Genomic DNA, 20,369 nt, shown 5'->3' with positions numbered 1-20,369 from the left:
TAAGAGAGGTGAGCATTTGCGGTTTTTCCTTTATCGCGGGCATATCTGGTCTATATTAACCGCAATTCGAGGGATTACTGCATTACCAGGCCGGATCTATCCATCCATTTTCCATACTCCACTGGTGCCTTTCCCAGCTGACCTGGGGAGAAAGTATATACAGTAAACCCTCGCTTATCACGGTTAATGGGGACCGGGACACCCCCGCAGAAGGGTGAAACCGCGAAGTAGCCGGGCGCCATTAAAAAAATAATAATAATAAAAACGCTTATAGAAACGTATAACACGTGACCAAAACCACCACCAGGCTAATATGCTGTTCATTCAGGTGTTTTATTCGACATTAGAATGGAGGTGTTATGTTAGTGCATACAAAAAAAATCACTGTAAATGTAATAAATGTAAACTTTTATTAAGAAAACTCAGAAATTCAAAAACGTCATAGCAGCAATTCAAAAACATCATACTAGTAGTCAGGATGGATCTTCCGCAGTTCTTTGGCGCGTCGTAAAAAACATTGGTATGGGGAGTTGGGACCGTTGTTTTTTTTGGTTGGTGAGGATGCGCTTGTAAACAGCCATGACCTCATCGATGCGATTGCTGAACTCGACTGCCCTCACAATGTTATCGTCCATTTCTTTGGCCTTTCTTTGGAGGTCTTTGGCAGTATTAAAGAGGTCCTGCAAATTATGTAAAGTAAGGCCACCTTCGTCAGCGTCGTCAGCGTCGTCGTCGGCAGCAGGCTCCTCTTCCTCCTCACTCGCCGACTTGGTCATCTCCTGCAGGTCCTCCTCTGTCAGTGGGGCTGGGTGACAGTCGATGAGATTTGTAATCTCATCAGCCGTCATGTCCGAGAAGCCTTCAGTCTGCACCAACCGAGCCAGCCTGACAGCATTATCTACGGCTGAGTGCTGAATTTCGTTGGGAGTGAAGCCCTCATAGTCCTCAGTGATTTTCTGTGGCCACAATTTCCTCCAGCTGGAGATGAGTGTCTGTTCTTTCATGCCCTTTAGGGCATTCTGAATGTTGGTTAGACAGATGGCTATGTTGTAGTCCTTTCAGTTGGACTTCATGCTGAAGGCCTCGTCGGGCTCTTCAATGGAGGGGATGAGACCCTCCATTGTTGCCTTGGTGTAGAGGGCTTTGAAGGCCCTGATAACCCCCTGATCCATGGGCTGGATGAGGGAAGTGGTGTTGGGGGAAAGGAACTCCACCTACACCCCCTCATGGTGCAAATTAGTTGCATGTCCTCCTGCACAGTCCATGTGTAGAACCACTTTGAAGGGCAGTCCCTTTTCGGCCAGGTAAAGTTTTACCTGCGGAACGAAGGAGTTGAAGAACCAGTAATGTGTGAGGGCCTTGGTGATCCATGCTTTTTTGTTGGACATCCTGTAGACTGGCAGCAAGGCCCCTTTTCTTGTTCTTCAACGCGCGAGGATTCAGTGACCTGTAGATCAGGCCGGGCCTCAGCATGAATCCTGCTGCATTGCCACACAAGAGCAGAGTCACTCGATCCTTGTGGGCTTTGAAACCCGTCTTTTGAAGTTCGTCCTTGAAAAGAAAGGTCCGGGACAGGCATACTCTTCTAGAAGAGTCCTGTCTCATTCATGTTGAAGACCTGCTCCGGGACATAGCCATTTTCTTCAATCATTTCCGGAAACACATCCTCAACATAGCGCTCCGCTGCTGCTTTGTCTGCCGAGGCTGCATCTCCGTGCAGCGACACATTCCTTAGCCCGACTCGCCGCTTAAACCTCTCAAGCCAGCCCTTGCTGGCATTGAAAACCGGTCGCGGGCTAGTCTGGCTTGAGGGACCGGGCAGAGGATCACCTTCGTCGACGTCTTCTTCCTCGTCCGGAACGCTGACGTCGTCGTCACCACTCTCAAGCACCATGGCGTCAAACAAAGTTTTAGCCTTGCTTCGGATTAAGTTTCCGTCCAGGCTGATTTTCTTCGCCCTACAATCACGGATCAGTGCATTTTCCATTCGCACCATGACCTTGTTCTGGGTGTTCACAACCCTTTTGGCTTCTTTCGTAAAAGATGTTGCGGCAGTTTTGCGGATGTTCTTCTCCTCCTTCTTTATGTACCGCACCGTGGATTCATTCAGGCCGTAATGTCGAGCTACGCTAGCGTAGCTACTCCCTGCTTTCAACCTGTCCAATAAACTCACTTTTTCGGTGATTGTCAACATCTTCCGCTTTTTCTTCGGCTCACTAGAAGCACCAAGGGATGGAAAGCGTTTGGGAGGCATCACGAAGGGCTTCACAAAACTTTTGAGCTTAACTTGACGAGAAGCGTACTGTACAGCACGAGATAAGCGTGGACTGAGAATGGGCATCGGGAGAAGCTTGGGTTTCCGTGGTGAATGGGCCAATGGGGAGTCGAGTACATTCAGCTGGCCAATCAGCTTGCGTTTATGCCCGTGATGCGGAAGTGACGCGGCCGTAATCCCCCATGATGCTTTGCGCATACGTGCATTTTTTGTGTTTTAAAATTTATAAAATTATGAAATTACTAATTCTAATTGAATATTTTGTTTCCACACCCTGTAGGACGATGTAATTTATAATTTTAATTTAATATCTTTAAAAAAAAAAATTCCTGAAAAAAATCCGCAAAGCTCTGCAGGCAGCAATAAGTGGAACGCGAAGTAGCGAGGGTCCACTGTACAACACACACAGAAATAATCCTTTGCTCCTGCAATTACACCATCACTGAGTGGGAATAGATCCCACGCTGTCAATGTCAAAGTCGGGCAAATTGAACCATCCATGAATTGTTAAAACAGTAAAGATTGTAAATAACCAATGTGACTGTAAATTATATAACCTTTCCTTAAATTCTCTAATAACGACTAATTTAATGAAGTTATAATTAGTAATTAGTGTATGTATTAACATGCTTACAATGTAGTGATAGGGAATTGTCCTAAAATAAAATGTCATTACCTTTGGCAAAGCAAACTTTTTGACTATTTAAATCACTGGAAAAAAAATGTGAAAAATTCACTGTATGAACAAATCTTAAAAGTAAAAGTGGCATACGGGGGGATTATTAAATTGTTAACATATATTACTCTTCAAACTATATAAATGAAAAACAATTTTGTGCTATCAAAATGTAGTTAAAATATTGTGATGGCCTGGGAACTTTGTGTTTGTTATAAAATGCGGCATAAAAATGGGAGGAACATACTGTGCTGTGCTTCATTCATGCGGTGACTGAGAATCAGTGAATTTTAGATATTGATTATTTTGCTTTAGGTATATTCACTTGTGGAAAAAAGTATCTAATGTGAGGTTCATTTACCAGGTTTTCCACAGAGGAAGCGAACTCTGTAGTTGTGACAGAGGCCATGAGTTTGGTCTTTGTTGCGGCAGACAAAGCCATAATCTTTGGCATTTTTGTGGATCATATCCCCTGTTTGATTAGAAGGTACACCATCATGGGTTTCAGCCTATAAAGAACAACATTAAAAAGAAGGATTACCAAATTAATATGAGTAATTTCAAATCTTAAGAGGCAGCCCTAAACCTCTATATTTTATTCAAAGGTTGAATTATCCTCCATTAAAAAAAGGTTTCATGTAGTCCAGTTGTTGGGTTTATTCTGTATTACTATTATACATATAGTTGTATTAATTCATTTCTTTGTTAAATCATTCTCTTATTATTCTCAAAGTGTTGCGAGGTCACCAATAACCGCCAAGTCATCTTTAATCTGGACTGCCTGTTCCAGGATGTTTATACAAACAATTCACCCAATCTGAGTCTTCGAGATTCGGTGGTCCCTTTTTCAACGAGGCCAGGGCTATTCGGCCAATAACAAGAATGTTGCTTTTGTTATTTACAACATAGCGACTATACCTCGTGACGCACTTTGGGTTTTCTTTATGTAATTGTTATATGATTCTTAGGTCAAGGGAAGGCATAATTGTTCTAATCCAAATGTTGTTAGGTCTAGTCTCCTGCCTTGTTATTGGTAAAATACTTTGATTGTTATTGTAGTTCCAGATGTTGTTTTTACTCATACGTGATGGAATGATCAACAACTCTGTAAATTGTTTTGATTCATGGCAATAAGAGTCGTACGAAAATGTCTATTCGGGGAGACGTTCTGAAGTTGTAGGAGAAACTCTGGCTTGTTGAATCTCCCCTCTGAGGTTTTATCCGTGATCCATTCTATTTAATTAAATGTCAATAATTGAATAAGATGTCTGCCTGCAGTTATTGATAATTACGAACGAGGGTAATTATTAATGAACCTAACACCAGTCAATTCGAATCGGTTCATGTACCGGACAGGACCAGACTACAAACACATCAGAACTATTCCAGTTAGGCTGTGTTACGGCTGTCAGCCTGGTCACTTTGTTAATTGGGGTCCACGGCTATTGGAAATATGGATTTTAATATTATACCTGATTATTTATACCTGCCCCAAAATGTTAGTATGTCTGATAAACCTATAGTGCAGGGCCATGTAGAAAGAGAGTAGTAACTATTTCTGTTCTCGCCGCCGGGTGGTCTCGTGATTCCTGGAGGCCCGAATATTTCTAAACTCTTCATTTGTATTTTGGTTTGATTTATAAGTAGTTTAACCAAAACATGAAGATTGCAGATTCAAATGGGACAGCAGGTAGTGAATATGTGACAATTGATCCCTATATGTACACATGAAACATTTTCACATAAATAATACAGGTTGCCATACAATGATTTTGTAGTTTTTCATGAAAGTGATGCGCTTACAGGTTGCAAAGTTGAGCTAAACGGCATGTGAGTCATTCAACTACCAATACCCACAAATAGAAAGAAAGTGTATAAATGACAGGCCTCTCTCTGATATAATATTACGAGTTAACAATTTAGGCAGTCCGGCAGATGAGTGGTTTGCGCGTCCGCCTCACAGTGGGGGTCCTGGGGTCTAATCCATATCGGTCCACCAATGCGGAGTTTGCATGTTGTCCCGGGCCTACGTGTTTTTTTTTTTTGGTACTCCGGTTTCCTCTCACATTCCAAAGGCATGTATGGTCAAGATTAAAAGATATTAGATATATGTAAATATGGCATGCTCATACCAATTGTGCTCAACATATGTACGTATATGCCATGAGGAGACAGATGAAATATACTGTATTTATTTGAATACAACGGGCAAAATTTTGTACCAAAAAACTGAAGCAAAGTTTGGGTGGTCTTCGCTTTTATGATCAAATCGCAAGGTTTTCGGAGGTTTTGACATCCACCATTTTGAATATTCCTTTATAGTCACGCCTGAGATTTCAGGCGAGAAGAAAAGGCAATGGAGGACTACACACACATACCGGCAGTCTTCTGTGATAGTGTTCCAAAAATGTATTAAAACTGCGACTGTCCCTGGGAAAAAGCTCCAATCACAGGGCAGGGCACAGATGATATACTGCCCCGGCACGGGGTCGGCCATGAAGGATGAGCGTCCCCGGGAAAAGGTTCCGATGACCGGGCAGAGCACAGTGGATAAACTACCCCGGCATGGAAGATAAGTGCTCCCGACACGGAAGAAAACTGGCCTGGCATGGCAAATAAACGCTTAAAAATGCCCTTCTACCAAGGGCAAGTGCACACATAGGGAAAGAAAATGCTGGTGCTTTTCAGATTTTATTTTCAAGCGACTGGCGTGCTTCTAAATTCCGCCCAGGGAACTCCTCAATTGAGTTCGCCCAGGGAGCGCTATCCTCAGATAGGCTCACGGCTCGCCCCGTCGGCGTTGGCTGGTGCTCACACTTAGAAAAAATAACCCAAGAAGAATGGAATCAATTGTTTGGTGGTAATAATGAATCAGACTGAAAATTTTAAATGAGAAATAAGACTTGAAGGATTTAAAATTGTAAATTCCATTTGAGAATTGTGTTCATAATGGTACTTTTACCAGTTTTCCATAACATATGTTGTAAATTAATATTTTGTCATGGCGACACGTGTTCAGCATTTGACAGTTACCAGTACTGGTGCAATCCTTGGTGTGAGCTAAGAAAAAGTGTAAAAAATTATACCAGTTTTTAGTCACAAATTATGGGAGGGCGTTATACTTGAAAAAATTCTATAGGGAATTAAATATTCACAGATATAACTAGTCAATCAAATTATCTTCAATGGAATTCAAGAGAACTATTCAAGGCTTCATAAAACGAAAAACCTGTAAGGAAAATCGTATAATGGGTCCCTATGGGAGTGTCGCAACTTTCTTTCTACAGTGTTTTGCTACAATGGAGACAGAATTTCAAATTGCACTAGGTACAAAACCCTTTGATATGCAAATGACCGTCCCAACATACAAAACAAGTTATGAAACCCCCCTAAACATAGATGCATACCTGTTTCTGTGTTTATGTGCATGTGAAGGTGGTTCATTTTTAAAGGGTTTAATGGGTAGTTTTTTGAGGACCGTGGAACAAATGACAGAATTTACATATATTGCTCTACTTCTAAAAGGATGCGGGTTTTTCCTAACCAAAAACCTTGGATGACCATGGAGACACAAGCACTTATCAAATGCCGTAACACAAGACAAGAAACAAGAGAAAGTATAGAGCTGCCAGAGCAGAGCTGAAAAGAGGCATAAAGGAGGCCAAGGCAGCATATAATAAGAAAATTGAGGAGCACTTCAAAGAAAATAACCCAAGGAAGATGTGGCAGGGAATACGACATATTACCAACTACAATAACGATACTTTGTCTGTAAATGCAGATGCCTCACTAGCGGAGGAACTGAAACATTTCTTTGCCCGCTTTGAGACTGACAAATCAGACCCAGTGTCAACACTCCCACCCTGCAGCAATACACTGAAGTTCCGGGAACAGGAAGTGAGATTGGAAATCGGGTCTGTGAACACCAGGAAGGCTGCTGGACCAGACGGAATACCTGGCAAGGTGCTCAAAGCCTGTGCTGAAAAGCTGGCTGGAGTCTCCACAAACATTTTCAATTGTTCCTTGCAACAATCCATCATTCCAGCCTGCCTGAAATCTGCCACCATTATTCCTGTCCCCAAAAAGCCAACCATCGACAGCTTGAACGATTACAGGCCTGTTGCACTCACGCCTGTGATCATGAAGTGCTTTGAAAAGTTGGTGGCCCGCCACATCAGAAATGCAATCCCCCCCTCAGTTGACCCTCACCAGTTTGCTTATAGAGAAAACAGGTCCATTGAGGATGCTATTGCCGTGGCTCTACACCCAGCACTGAGAATTATGTGAGGATGCTTTTCATTGATGCTTTTCATGACGACAATGCCTATGTCTGATTTTATTTATTTTTATTTATTTATTCTGAAAACTTCTGGTGACGCTAAAAGTTCTGGAACCAAATAATTTCGTAAGTAGAAGTACAACTGTACATAATACCTGGGCATACTGAATGAACATACACGATTTACCTGAATGTCCAGCGGACTCTTACACAAACGATCTGGATAGGCTTCACGTAAATCTGTCAGCTTCTCCCAGTCTCCAGATCCTCTTTCATCATCTCTGTCAAACCATTGAGTCCACTCAGCCTCTGTTGAAGACCCACACAAAGAGGGTAAATGCCATATTTGCATACGTCAAATTTCTGATCTTACATACATACTAATGTTTGTAAAATTCAGGATCACAATGTCCGGAGTTGACATCGGGCGATAGGCAAACTACACCTTCAAAGTTGGCCAAACTGTCAAAGGGCACACATAGACTCAGGAGAACCATTTGCATGCAATTATACTTTCACTAAGTGGTAATTGATCCCACGCTCCCTGCACCAAAGTCAGGAGACATATATATGTATGTATATATGTATCTATGTATATCTATGTATATCTATGTATATATATATATATATATATATATATATATATATATATATATATATATATATATATATATATATATATATATATATATATATATATATATATATATATATATATATATATATATATATATATATATATATATATATATATATATATATATATATATATATATATATATATATATATATATATATATATACGCTCCCTGCACCAAAGTCAGGAGACATATATATGTATGTATATATGTATCTATGTATATCTATGTATGTATATATATATATATATATATATATATATATATATATATATATATATATATATATATATATATATATATATATATATATATATATATATATATATATATATATATATATATTAATATATATAGATAGATATATCTATCTATATATATATTAATATATATAGATAGATATATCTATATATATAGGCCTAGATGTGAAGTGCACGGCCCGCCACTGCGTATTAAATGGAGGTGATCCTACTTCGCAGTTTTTCGTTTATCACGGCCATGTCCGGTCTACATTAACCGCAATATTAGAGGGATAACTGTACAGAAATTGGTCGTGTGTATCGTACTAGTCCACAGCAAATATGCATGTATGCACTATCAATAGTTTTGATAATGATCTGTCATGGGAAGTCCTATGTCTCGACAGGGGGGATGGCAGCCTCGGTACGGTGCCACTACACAATTTATAGGGTTAAATTGGTGGCAAACCATGCTTAACCTGTGCTTGGCATATCAGTGCACGATTTGAAATTCCAAAGAACCATTGATTTATAGTGATAATGGCACCCAAATTGTGTTAACAAAATTGTTGGCTGGATGGAGAGAAGGTTCCATATCTCATTATGAAATCACTGCCTGCAGTGTTCTGCAAGACAACAACATAGGGAAGTCCTATTTAGTAGTTCTTACAAAGGGTTAAAACAAACGACCAGACGAGGGAAAATGCGATCGGATATAACATCTCCCTCACTCCTTCACTATTCTTTGGGGAAAGTGTTTTTACAAAATAAAAAAGTGACGTGCTTGTAAAGAAAAGGAAAAATATTGAAACGGTGTCTATCCTGTTACAGAAGCAGCGAATGACAAGTACATTTTTCCACTGTGCTAACTTTACCTGTTTCAACCTTTCAGGAAGAAATAAACAATGAGTTCAGATGCCTCCTTGGTTGAAAGGTAAATTTGGGAATACCTATTGGTGAACCTATCACACTAAATACTATTGTTACGGCTGGCAGCCTGGACACACACTATGTAGGAGGTGTGTGCTTTCTTTTCTTGACAGGTATCTGCAGCTGTGGCTCCACCCCTGTGACAAAGCCCTGCCCAGACCAACACAGTTGTGACTACTTCCCCAATCATCCCTCCTTCAATCAAGATTCACTTCCTGCCCTTATTTAAACCTTTTTCATTTGTCAGTTCACCCTTGCCCTTGAAGCCTTGCTGACTTGCAGGCTTGTGAGTATGTCACTCCCTGTTATATTTTGTATGTGTTGTTAATGATTTTGGGTTGCATAGGGGGACTTGAGATAAGTTTAGACACCCCGGGGTATACATATAGTTTGTGCATTTAGACACAGTTATTCCCCTGTCTAGATTTTGTTACATCAGTTTGACAGTGGCACCCTTCGGTCTTATTTCCTGTATTTTGTGGGTGTTCTTTTGGACACCTGTCTGGGAGGGGGTTTTACCGTGTTTATTTGAGGGTGCCACTTTAATATCTCGTGCTTCCCCTATGTTATCCCGTAGTCTGTTTTATGGACTTTATTGTAAATAAAATATAACTGAATGCTACTTGCAGTGTTTGTCCGAACTCATCCTTGACCGAACCCGTCTGCTGTGATAGTTGCGACTCCCTGGTATATCTTACCCCAGAGGGAGTCGTAACAACTATTCAAAAATAACATGTCTAGATTCACACGGATCCCAAATTCTTGAATTGGTGGAAAAAAAAAATGGATTAATACATGGCACATGACTGTATGGAAACCACTTGTTGATGTTACTATCCTCAGAGTTGAAGTACAAAACTGAAAGTTGGTGAGAGGAGGAATTAAGTTTGGAAAAATAGGATTCCATGGAAACATAACGGTAAAACTGGAGGCAAAATCTTCATATAACGGCACAAATGAGTAAGACCTAGTGCAGGGGTGGCCAACCAGTCAGAGACCAAGAGCCACATTTTTTACCGTGTTACCGCAAAGAGCCACATTTTTTACTGTGTTACCGCAAAGAGCCACATCACACAGATTTATTGTAAATGTCACACACCAGCATAGTAATGACATAAATTGACTCCTACAGTACTAACAGCACAGGCCAGTCATTATCAACGATGAACATTGTGTGTGCACTGTCTCACACAGACAAACTCTCAGTTCAACCAAGTCCACAAACAAAAATATAATAATTTACAATAGCGTTTTTCTTTTTCTATGCATGTTACTTAGTGGGACTTCTGTCATAAAATCAGCGCCTATTTTTGCGCAACATTCGCTCCTTGTGAGCTGTCATTTATTATGAATGGCTTTTCGCTAGTTAAAAGCCATTCATAATAAATGACAGCTCACAAGGAGCGAATGTTGCGCAAAAATAGGCGCTGATTTTATGACAGAAGTCCCACTAAGTAACATGCATAGAAAAAGAAAAACGCTATTGTAAATTATTATATTTTTGTTTGTGGACTTGGTTGAACTGAGAGTTTGTCTGTGTGAGACAGTGCACACACAATGTTCATGCGAGGCAGACCAAGGCGAGAGTGCTCAGCCGGGAGCAGCCAATAGGAGAGCGAGGTGTACACCCACGTGGTGGGCGCGCTAGTTCGCCCACCACGTGGGTGTACACCTCGCTCTCCTATTGGCTGCTCCCGGCTGAGCACTCTCGCCTTGGTCTGCCTCGCAGGGGGTGTGGCTTTTTCAGCCGACGCTCGATCTTTGGGATACTTTTTGTGTGCGCGACGCCGTTCATTGTCGCTTCTGGTTCACGGGAGCTCTCCCACTCTGTTAAAAACGTTTACTCAAATGACCTTGCTCCTACTGGGAAACTTTGAGGTATTTTCATCCCAAGCACATGCGCATTGGACGAAAATACCGTATTGAACTCAAGCGAAGCGCACACGCAAAAAAAAAATAAAACACAAATACAAACTTTGATATGGACGTAAGAGCCGCATGAAACCGGGCAAAGAGCCGCATGCGGCTCGCGAGCCGCGGGTTGGCCACCCCTGACCTAGTGTATGTGACCTGGCTTGAGCTGAAAAATTTATTTTTCATGTTTTTATTCTTTAAATAGAAAATAAATAAAAAGTCAGGATCATTTTATAAATTACATTTTCCACTGTAAATCACTCAAACATTCAATGCCATTTACTGTGACATAACATTTCCCTGACTGTATTGTTCTCCCAGTGTATTTGGGATTATATTTACATAAAATTTGTGAACCTAATTATTGAGATGTCTTTGGAAGTCAATGGAAGGTTTGAATAGAAATCATTTTGTGTGAAGACATACCTTGTACCCACTGGCTGCTGGCTGTTACAGTGAAATGGTCTGAATAACCCAACTGAAAAATTTGTCTGCTTCTGGCTTCCGAGGAGGCTTTAGGCCCTTGGGACAAATACACACATGTAAAATGTGTGAGTTTTGTATAGATAGTGTGGTGTTCGCAGGATTCTCTGCCGAGGTAACATGTGGATCATATCTAACATAACCTTTTTCCCATGTAACTGGAAGGGATCAGACTGGTTGGACAGCAAATATATATAAATGCTTTTCACCTTGATAAAGAGCATGAGCTTCTACAGCAGATGATGGGTCTCCTTTCAAGGCTATAAAAGACCATGGATCTCTATGGATAAAAAGGAGGACAAAGATTATTTTTTTATATCTCAAAAGAAAACAGAACGAACAAATATGCATCTAATAAGGGGAGGGATACACACATCCACAAACATGCATGTGCACACGCCTGCAAACACATGTTCACATTTGCTGATCTTAATTAAAAGAGTATACTTTCTAAAGGGAGGAAAAAGATTAACCCTGTATCTCTATATACTCTAAGTGTCAAAAGATTTAAGAGCTCAACTTGTATTATTTTTGAAAATCTTTGCTCTTTGAAACAGTTTTAAATTTTTGTAAACCTAGACATGAGTGATCTGGATTTCTACGTTTTAAAAGAGCCTGCAACAAGAGCAAACTTTAGAGTAGCTACTTTTTGACATATTTGACCCAAAATAAAAAGTAGCCCACAAAGTCAATAAAAGAAATATGGAAAACAATTTTGATTCAAGGACGGCCCGGAAATGGGAGTGCTTAGCTTCAAAGTGTGGGTCCTGGATTTAAATCTAGATCAGTCCTCCAGTGTAGAGTTTGCATGTTCGCCTGAATGATGCATAGTAGGTTGATTGGACACTCTAAATTGCCCCTAGGTATGAGTGTGAGCGTGAATGGTTGTTTATCTCCTTGTGCCATGTGATTGGCTGGCCACCAATGCAGGCTGTCCCCTGACTCTGGCCTGAAGTCAGCTGGGATAGGTTCTATTAACACCATGGCACTTCCCATTAATATAGATATAATTCTAACACATTGTCAAATGTCTAAGCAGATGTCTTTCGTTCAACACTAAATTTTTTCAAATTTTTACAATGATCAACGGTCTCTTTTTGCACTCTTTTACACTCTTTTTTTATAGCTTGGATTGGATTGGATTGGTTTGGATAACTTCATTCATCCCGTATTTGGGGAATTTTATTGTCACGGTAACAAGAGGGTTAGAATGCAGATATAGGAAACGCATTTGAGACATAAATAGATAGGTAATAAGTAAGTTCATAAATAAATAAACATGAATAAATATATAAATGATATATATATGATATCCAATATATATATATATATATATATATATATATATATATATATATATATATATATATATATATATATATATATATATATATATATATATATATATATATATATATATATATATATATATATATATATATATATATATATATATATATATATATATATATATATATATATATATATATATATATATATATATATATATATATATATATATATATATATATATATATATATATATATATATATATATATATATATATATATATATATATATATATATATATATATATATATATATATATATATATATATATATATATATATATATATATATATAAAACTGTTTATTCCCAAGACTAGCTAACCGTGGAAAACAACTACATATTTGGAAGTTCCTTCTAAACTGAAACATGCCCACTAATATTCAAATTAACACCCACTTTTGCCTGCTGGAAAGAAGATATACCTATTCTGGAGTCGGATCTCGAATCAAGTGTGCTTCTTGCAATAAAGGCTCTGCTGATGTGCCTGAACGCACCCCGAGAATCTCAATTTCTTTGTTCTCCCCATTTATCTTAAAATCCACGAGAACAGAAAATGAACACATGGTGTTGTAGGTATGAGATACAATGCTAACATTGCCTCAGAAGGAGCTGTGTCTCCATACTCCATGACCCTTTAAGTATGCCTTTGAGTGCTGTTTGGCATCACAGAGATCTAAGATGCTGTTTCAACAGATTTTTGAGCAACAAACCTTTTCTCATGCACTCACCTGAAACCCAAATTGCTGATGTGCTGACTGCCAAGCCTGGAAATGCTCTTTTTGGCAGAATCCTGCAGGTTGTTGGAGCCTTCATCATTGATCACCATGGCTACAATGAAGCCTTTCTCCACTTTATTTAAATATTTTGCAAGGCGATTACTCTCATCCTTGCTCCGATATGTGTCAAACCTGTAAGGATGATAATCATTAACTTATTAGAGCAATGGTTGCGTATAGTTGGATTACAAAAACACGCTACCCCACTCTACCCCACTCTACTCCACTCTGCTCCACTTTACTCCACTTTACTCCACTTCATTCTTCTCCATGCTACTCCATGCTATTCCATGGTACTCCATTCTACTTAATAATATTATATTATATTATATTATACTATATTGGATTGGATAACTTTATTGATCCCGTATTCGGGAAATTACGTTGTCACAGTAGCAAGAGTGTGAGGATGCAGAAATAGGAAAGGAATTCTAGACATAAATAGATAGTTAATAAGTAAGTTAATAAATAAATACATGAATAAATATATAAATAAATAAGCGTCTTGCTGAAACATATTTATACATATGCATACACATACATACATAAGCACATGTATACATACAAATAGATCAGTGCTTCTCAATTATTTTCTGTTGGGCCCCCCCTAGCAAGAAGAAAAATATTTGCGCCCCCCCCACTTCCCACCGTGACTATAAATAAGATCATTTTATAAAAGTGTTATAGGTACAACATGTGAAATGTTGCACTCTCACAAACATGACAGAAGTAACAATGAGAGCGCCACTGCCAGCTACTGTTGTGGATGCGCAATTACACTTTATACTAGTACGGCCAAATAAAATCCTGTTCCCCAGGGTTACACGCGCCCCCCCAGGTATCGCACCTGGGGGGGCGCGCCCCACTATTGGAGAAGCACTGAACTAGATGAACATGTATGCATACGGTAGGTCCTAACACAGCAATTTTTGTTAAAGATCCTGACAGCTGATGGGAGGAAAGATCTGCGGAAGCGCTCCTTCCTGCAATGAGGGTGCAGCAGTCTATTGCTGAAAGAGCTTTGGAGAGACTCCACAAACTCATGCAGGGGGTGGGAGGTGCTGTCCATGATGGACATCATCCTGGTCAGCATCCTCCGCTCTCGCATTTCCTCCACAGACTCCAAAGGACACCCCAGAACAGACCTCGCCCTCCTGACCATCTTATTCAACCTGTTTCTGTCCCTCTCCGTTCTTCCATATCCCCAACAGACCACTGCATAAAACACTGTAGATGCCACTACAGTGTTGTAGAATGTCTTCTGCAGTGTCCTGCACGCTCCAAAAGACCGTAAAATCCTCAGTAGGTAGAGGTGGCTCTGGCCCTTTTTGTACAGGGCATCTATGTTTGTGGACCAGTCTAGTTTGTTGTTGAGGTGAACACCCAGGTACTTCAAATTCTCCACAATTTCAATGTCTGTACCCTGGATGTTCACCTGAGTGGTCTGTTGAGGATTCTTATGAAAAATCGTTCTTTTGTCTTCCTGGTGTTGATGTAGAGGTGGTTTTGCCTACACCAGTCAACAAAGGCTGTGATGACTCCCCTGTACTCCAGGTCATTCCCGTCTGTCACTCACCCAACAATAGCGGTGTCATCAGAAAACTTCTGGAGGTGGCAGGTGTCTGTATTATGTTCGAAGTCTGATGTGAAGAGGGAGAAGAGGAGTGGTGAGAGCACTGTGTCTTGTGGGGCTCCCGTGCTGCAAGCTACCACATCAGACGTACAGTCCTGGAGTCTCATATATTGTGGTCTGTCAGTGAGGAAGTCGATGATCCATGCAGCTAGGTGGGTCCTTACTCCAGCCTCTTCCAGTTTTCCTCTCAGTGGGACCGGCTGAATGGTGTTGAACACACTGGAGAGGTCAAAAAACATCATTCTCACCGTGCTTCCTGTGTTCTCCAGGTGTGAGAGAGACCTGTGCATCAGGTAGGTGGTCGCATCTTCCACACCAATGCCTGGACGATAGGCGAACTGCAGAGGCTCTGCATTCATCAGGGGGCTGAGGTGATTGAGGATGAGGAGGAGCCAAGATGGCGCCGTTCAAGCGGAAGCCTGTGGCAGTAGCTCTGCACCAAGGGTGTCAGACTCTTATGTTTTTCATGTTTTACAGCTCTTCTATCTTTTTTTAAATGACATTTTAATATTTCCTAAAGCATTCTTTTTTACTTTACTTTGTACTTTATACTTTTTACTTTAATGTTTTTACAACTTTCCTTGTTCTGTTAGCCTGGCATTTTTCGGCCACTTCTTTTTTGTTCGGGGGACCAGCCAGCCATGCCTACGCTGTCACACACATGGAACTATCTGTCACAATACGCAGCAGAAGGAGCAACACCTCGGTACCGCCGGAGGTCTGGAGCTGGACAAAAGTGCTGGGAGAAGAGGCAACGCTTCTGACCAACCATTCCATCGTGGGATGGGATGGAAGAGTTGTAGGCCCCTAACAGCGACGGAGTCGAGATTTTCTGCCCTGCTGCTGTTTTCTTCAGCTTCAGACTACTGAGTAACTGTGCAAATAAGCTTGCAAGAGCGTATTCTCCACCTTGGTCACAGTCTGCAGCAGTTCCCCATCTCGTGGAAGACTTCCTGTGTGTGGTTCCAGTTTTTGCCCAATTTACAAGGTCGTTTTTGAGTCCGATTCAGCTACCGCAACCAAATTGGCGCTGTTTAAGCAGCAGCCGGCGGCCACGGTAGCTTTGTCCACTCTTGTTCGTTTTGTGTTTTGCGGCTTTTATGTTTTAATGATTTGATGATTCCATTTACTTTGATTTGCTTTGTACTTTGTGCTTTTTGCTTTGCTGTTCTGTGGGGTTCCAGTTTTTGTCCAACTCTACAATGTCTTTTTGAGTCCGATTCAGTTACCGCAACCAAATGGCGCTGTTTAAGCGGCAGCCGGCGGCCACGGTAGCTTTGTCCACTCTTGTTCGTTTTGTGTTTTGCGGCTTTTATGTTTTAATGATTTGATGATTTTAATGATTGATGCTGTTTATTCTGTCTAATCACCCTCTTGCTACCTGCCAATCCAATCCAATCCAATGTCTTGATCAGGTGAGAGGTTAATGCTACCGGCCTGAAGTGGTTTGACTCCCTGGGGTTCGCAGTCTTTGGAACTGGGACCACATAGGAAGTTTTCCACAAGGTGGTGACCTTCTGCAGACTGAGGCTGAGGTTGAAAATATGCAGAATCACTTTGCCAAGCTCATCCGCACACTCTCTCAGTAGTCTGGAGCTGAGGCTGTCTGGACCGGTACTCTTCCTTGCCTCGCTCTTCTTGAGCAGTTTTATCACCTGATCGACAGTGATGCAGATATTTAATACCTTGCTATCTGGAGTTTTCATAAGCATCCGTTCACAGAAGCGGATTTGAAGTGAAGAGTCTGCAAGACTGTTCAGAATAACAATCAGGTGGAAAGGTATTTGGAATATACTGATGTCGAGACGACTTTTGTTTTTGTGGGGGAGAGTGTGACATGATTAAGTGTTAAAGTTATTAATGATTGCATGTTGGGGATTACAACTAGGATGTTTATCAGTGCTCGATTATTGATGTCTTGATCCAAATCGCAAGAGTAATATGTGAATGTTTGTATCGGTATTCGATTATTGATGTCTCGGACACATAGCTGACTACTGACTGGCAGTGCTTTTCCCTTAGTTTTTTAACCAACTCAGTCATGCTGTCTTTTGTTGGACTTTGTCACACTTGCATATTTGCATGCTCCCTTAGTTTAAAAATGTTATTTTGCATTTGATTTCCTCAATCTAGGTTTGTGTTGAGGTCATCATCAACAACTTGCCGTTCGTAACACAAAAAAATGTATACAAGTTATGTTGGATATAAAAATCTGCCAATGAGTGAAATAGCAGATGCGGCAAGGCAAATGTGGCTCCGTTGTTTATACAGCAAGTGCCTCAATATTATCGTGGCCTTATTTTGACATTGTTGTGCTCTAGCCTTTGGATGCAAATAATGTCCATTTTATTTGGAAAGCAATCGAGCAGCCTTAACTGACCCACTTACCTGTCATCGCTCAGTACCTCTCCAGTCTTGGGATCAAATACATGGACAATAATACCACGGTTGCCCCAGCCTTTCTCCAAGAGGTAGTGATTTTGATTGCTTTCTCCTGGGTGTATGGTTTTGTTAAGGAAAGTCCATGATAACTTCTTTGCCCCATGGATCTCCAAACTTCCACCAGATCCCACACCAATGAATTTGCGGCCAAAGTAGATGTGCTCCTCATCAGTATCATCTGACCTGGGAATAGTTGTGGACAAGAGTTATGTATTTAGAAAAATGACAAAAGGTGTGGAAAACAGTATGTAAACAATTACTATATTGGAAAGTTTAATACATATAGAATGAAATGTACTGAGCCATCGCATACATATTCAATTATTTAGGTCAATTGGAAGGCCTGATTGTAACTGATTATTCGATACTGAATAAATCAGCTAGCCTGGTGACTTAATTGGTTGTTAGCGTGTCAGCCTCACAGCTATGTATCCTAGTTCCAAGTCAAAGTCGGTCCACCTGTGTGAAGTTTGCATGTTCTCCCGGGCCCATGTGGGTTTTCTCTGTGGGAACTCTGGTTTCCTCCCATATTTTCAAAAAAACAATCATGGTAGGCTGATTGGACACTCTAAATTGCTCCTTTGTATGAGTGTGAGGGTTGTCGGTTTCCTCGTGCCCTCCGATCAGCTAGCCACCGGTTCAGGGCGTCCCCCGCCTCTGGCCGATGTCAACTGGGATAGGCTAGAGCACCACCCCCCTTCCGTGACCCTAATGCAGATGAAGTGGTTCAGAAAATGAAACAAAAAATGAAAATGATATTTTGATTAAACTGTGAATAGCCAATTGATACACTCCTACCGTACGCTGAAAGAAAATACAGCTGTCATGTGTGAAGAGTTAGTGACAGTGTAACTAAAGATACTCAAGTAATATAGGAAATAGTGAGTTCACTTTCCTATAGTGAGAGTTCCCCCACTTGACATTTTATCGTAGGTGCACCCATGTCTGTTGTGAAGAAGACAATCTAAAAAAAACCCAGTAATCACAAGGTCATCCATTCATTCATCTTCGATACCACCCATCCTTGAAAGGGTTGCACGGGTTGCTGGAGCCTAACCCACCTCGGGCGAAAGGCAGAGTACACCGTACACTGGTCACCCACCAGTCAGTTGTAGGGCACACAGAGAGACAAATGACCATCCACACACTGAATCATACCCCCACCAGCAGGAATTAGGCCTGCAGCTGCCAGTATCGAAGTCAGGCGAGTGAACTTCTACACCACGAGGCTATGTATAATTTTACAACATTTTTGTGTGATACAGTTGCAAATTAGTATTTGAACACGTATCTATCAGATAGAAATCTCAACCTCAAATACCTGTTAATCTGGCTTTAAAGGCCACCTCCACTCCAGATATTATCCAGTTTGGTGAAAAAAGATCAACTGTTGGAGTAATGAATCAAAGCCAAACGTCGGTTTTCTCCGGAAACTCTGGTTTCCCCCCATATTCCAAAGACATGCATGGTAGGCAGATTGGACACTCTAAATTGCCCCTAGATATGAGTGTGAGTGTGAATGGTTGTCCGTCTCCTTGTGCCCTGTGATCGGCTGGCTACCCGCCACTGGCTCGAAGTCACCTGGGATATGCTACAGCACCCCCTGCTCCCCTAATGAGGATAAAACGGTTCAGAAAATGAAATGAAAACTAAAAAAAATAAACATGACAGTCAATGTCATTTGGAATGGAGCTCCATGCAAGATATCACCTAGTGGGGTCCTAATATTCCAAAATAAATTGAGGAATCAGCCCAGAACTGCATGAGGACATGGCCAATGCCAGTCAAGAGCTGGGACCATTGTTTTCAGTGTGTAATAAACTATAACATCATGGTTTGAAGTCAAGCATAGCACGAAGGTTTCCCCTGATTAAACCAGCACGCGTGACGGTCCGTGTTTAGTTTGCCAATTATCATTTGGATGACAGAGGGGACTCCTGTGAGAAAGTTTTGTGGTCAGATAAGACCAAAATTTAACGTTTTGGTCATAATTCGACCAACCGTGTCTGGGGGAAGAAGAATGATGAGTACCATCCCAAGAATACTATCCCTGCTGTGAAGCACGTGGGTAGTAGCATCATGTTTTGGGGTTGTTTTTCTGCACATTGGACAGTACGTCACCACTGTATTACGGAGAGGATGACCGGGGCCATGTTTTATGAGATTCTGGGGACCAACCTCCTTCCCTCAGTCAGAGCATTGAAGATGTTCGTGGATGGGTCTTACAACATGACGATGACTGAAATCACACAGCCAGGAAACCCAAGGAGTGGCTTTGTAGGAAGCATATCAAGATTCTGGCATGACCTAGCCAGTCTCTATACCCAATAGAAAAATATTGTAGGGAGCTCAAACTCTGTATGTATCAGCGCCAGCCCTGAAAACTGACTGATCTAAAAGAGATGTGTGGTGTATTGGGACAAAACTCCACGGTGAAAAACTACAGGAAAAGTTAGACCTCTGTAATTGAAAACAAAGGTGACAATACCAATTAGTATTAGTTCTCTAAGGTGTCCAAATACCGTATTTTACGCACTATAAGGCGCACTTATGAGCGCCTTATAATCCGGTGCGCATTATATATGGATCAATATTGATCCGCAACAGGTCTCGCAACTGCAGTCGGCAACTCCATTTCCCCCGTAGAAGAATTAGTGTGCGTTGCATGCTGGGAATTATAGTTATTTTGAATTACTGTGCTCGCCGTCATTCCGGGTGGATTGACAAAAGAA

The 20,369-nt window shown here is 40.9% G+C and overlaps 1 protein-coding gene across 2 annotated transcripts in view; it reads right to left on the bottom strand.

Moving 5' to 3' along the window:
- cemip (cell migration inducing hyaluronidase 1) overlaps window positions 1-20,369 on the bottom strand; it is an 81,006-nt gene that overhangs the window by 46,963 nt on the left and 13,674 nt on the right. For both annotated transcript variants that reach the window (XM_077713510.1, XM_077713509.1), the window contains 6 exons: window positions 17,584-17,820; window positions 13,515-13,694; window positions 11,644-11,714; window positions 11,378-11,473; window positions 7,418-7,539; window positions 3,313-3,460 (listed from right to left, as the gene is read on the bottom strand). In XM_077713510.1, coding sequence (XP_077569636.1) covers window positions 3,313-3,460; window positions 7,418-7,539; window positions 11,378-11,473; window positions 11,644-11,714; window positions 13,515-13,694; window positions 17,584-17,820 — 854 coding nt within the window. The remainder of the gene's footprint in view (window positions 1-3,312; window positions 3,461-7,417; window positions 7,540-11,377; window positions 11,474-11,643; window positions 11,715-13,514; window positions 13,695-17,583; window positions 17,821-20,369) is intronic.

This window comes from Stigmatopora nigra, chromosome 3, assembly GCF_051989575.1.
Source record: "Stigmatopora nigra isolate UIUO_SnigA chromosome 3, RoL_Snig_1.1, whole genome shotgun sequence".
Lineage (NCBI taxonomy): Eukaryota > Metazoa > Chordata > Actinopteri > Syngnathiformes > Syngnathidae > Stigmatopora > Stigmatopora nigra.
This window is presented reverse-complemented; position numbering and strand designations above follow the sequence as displayed.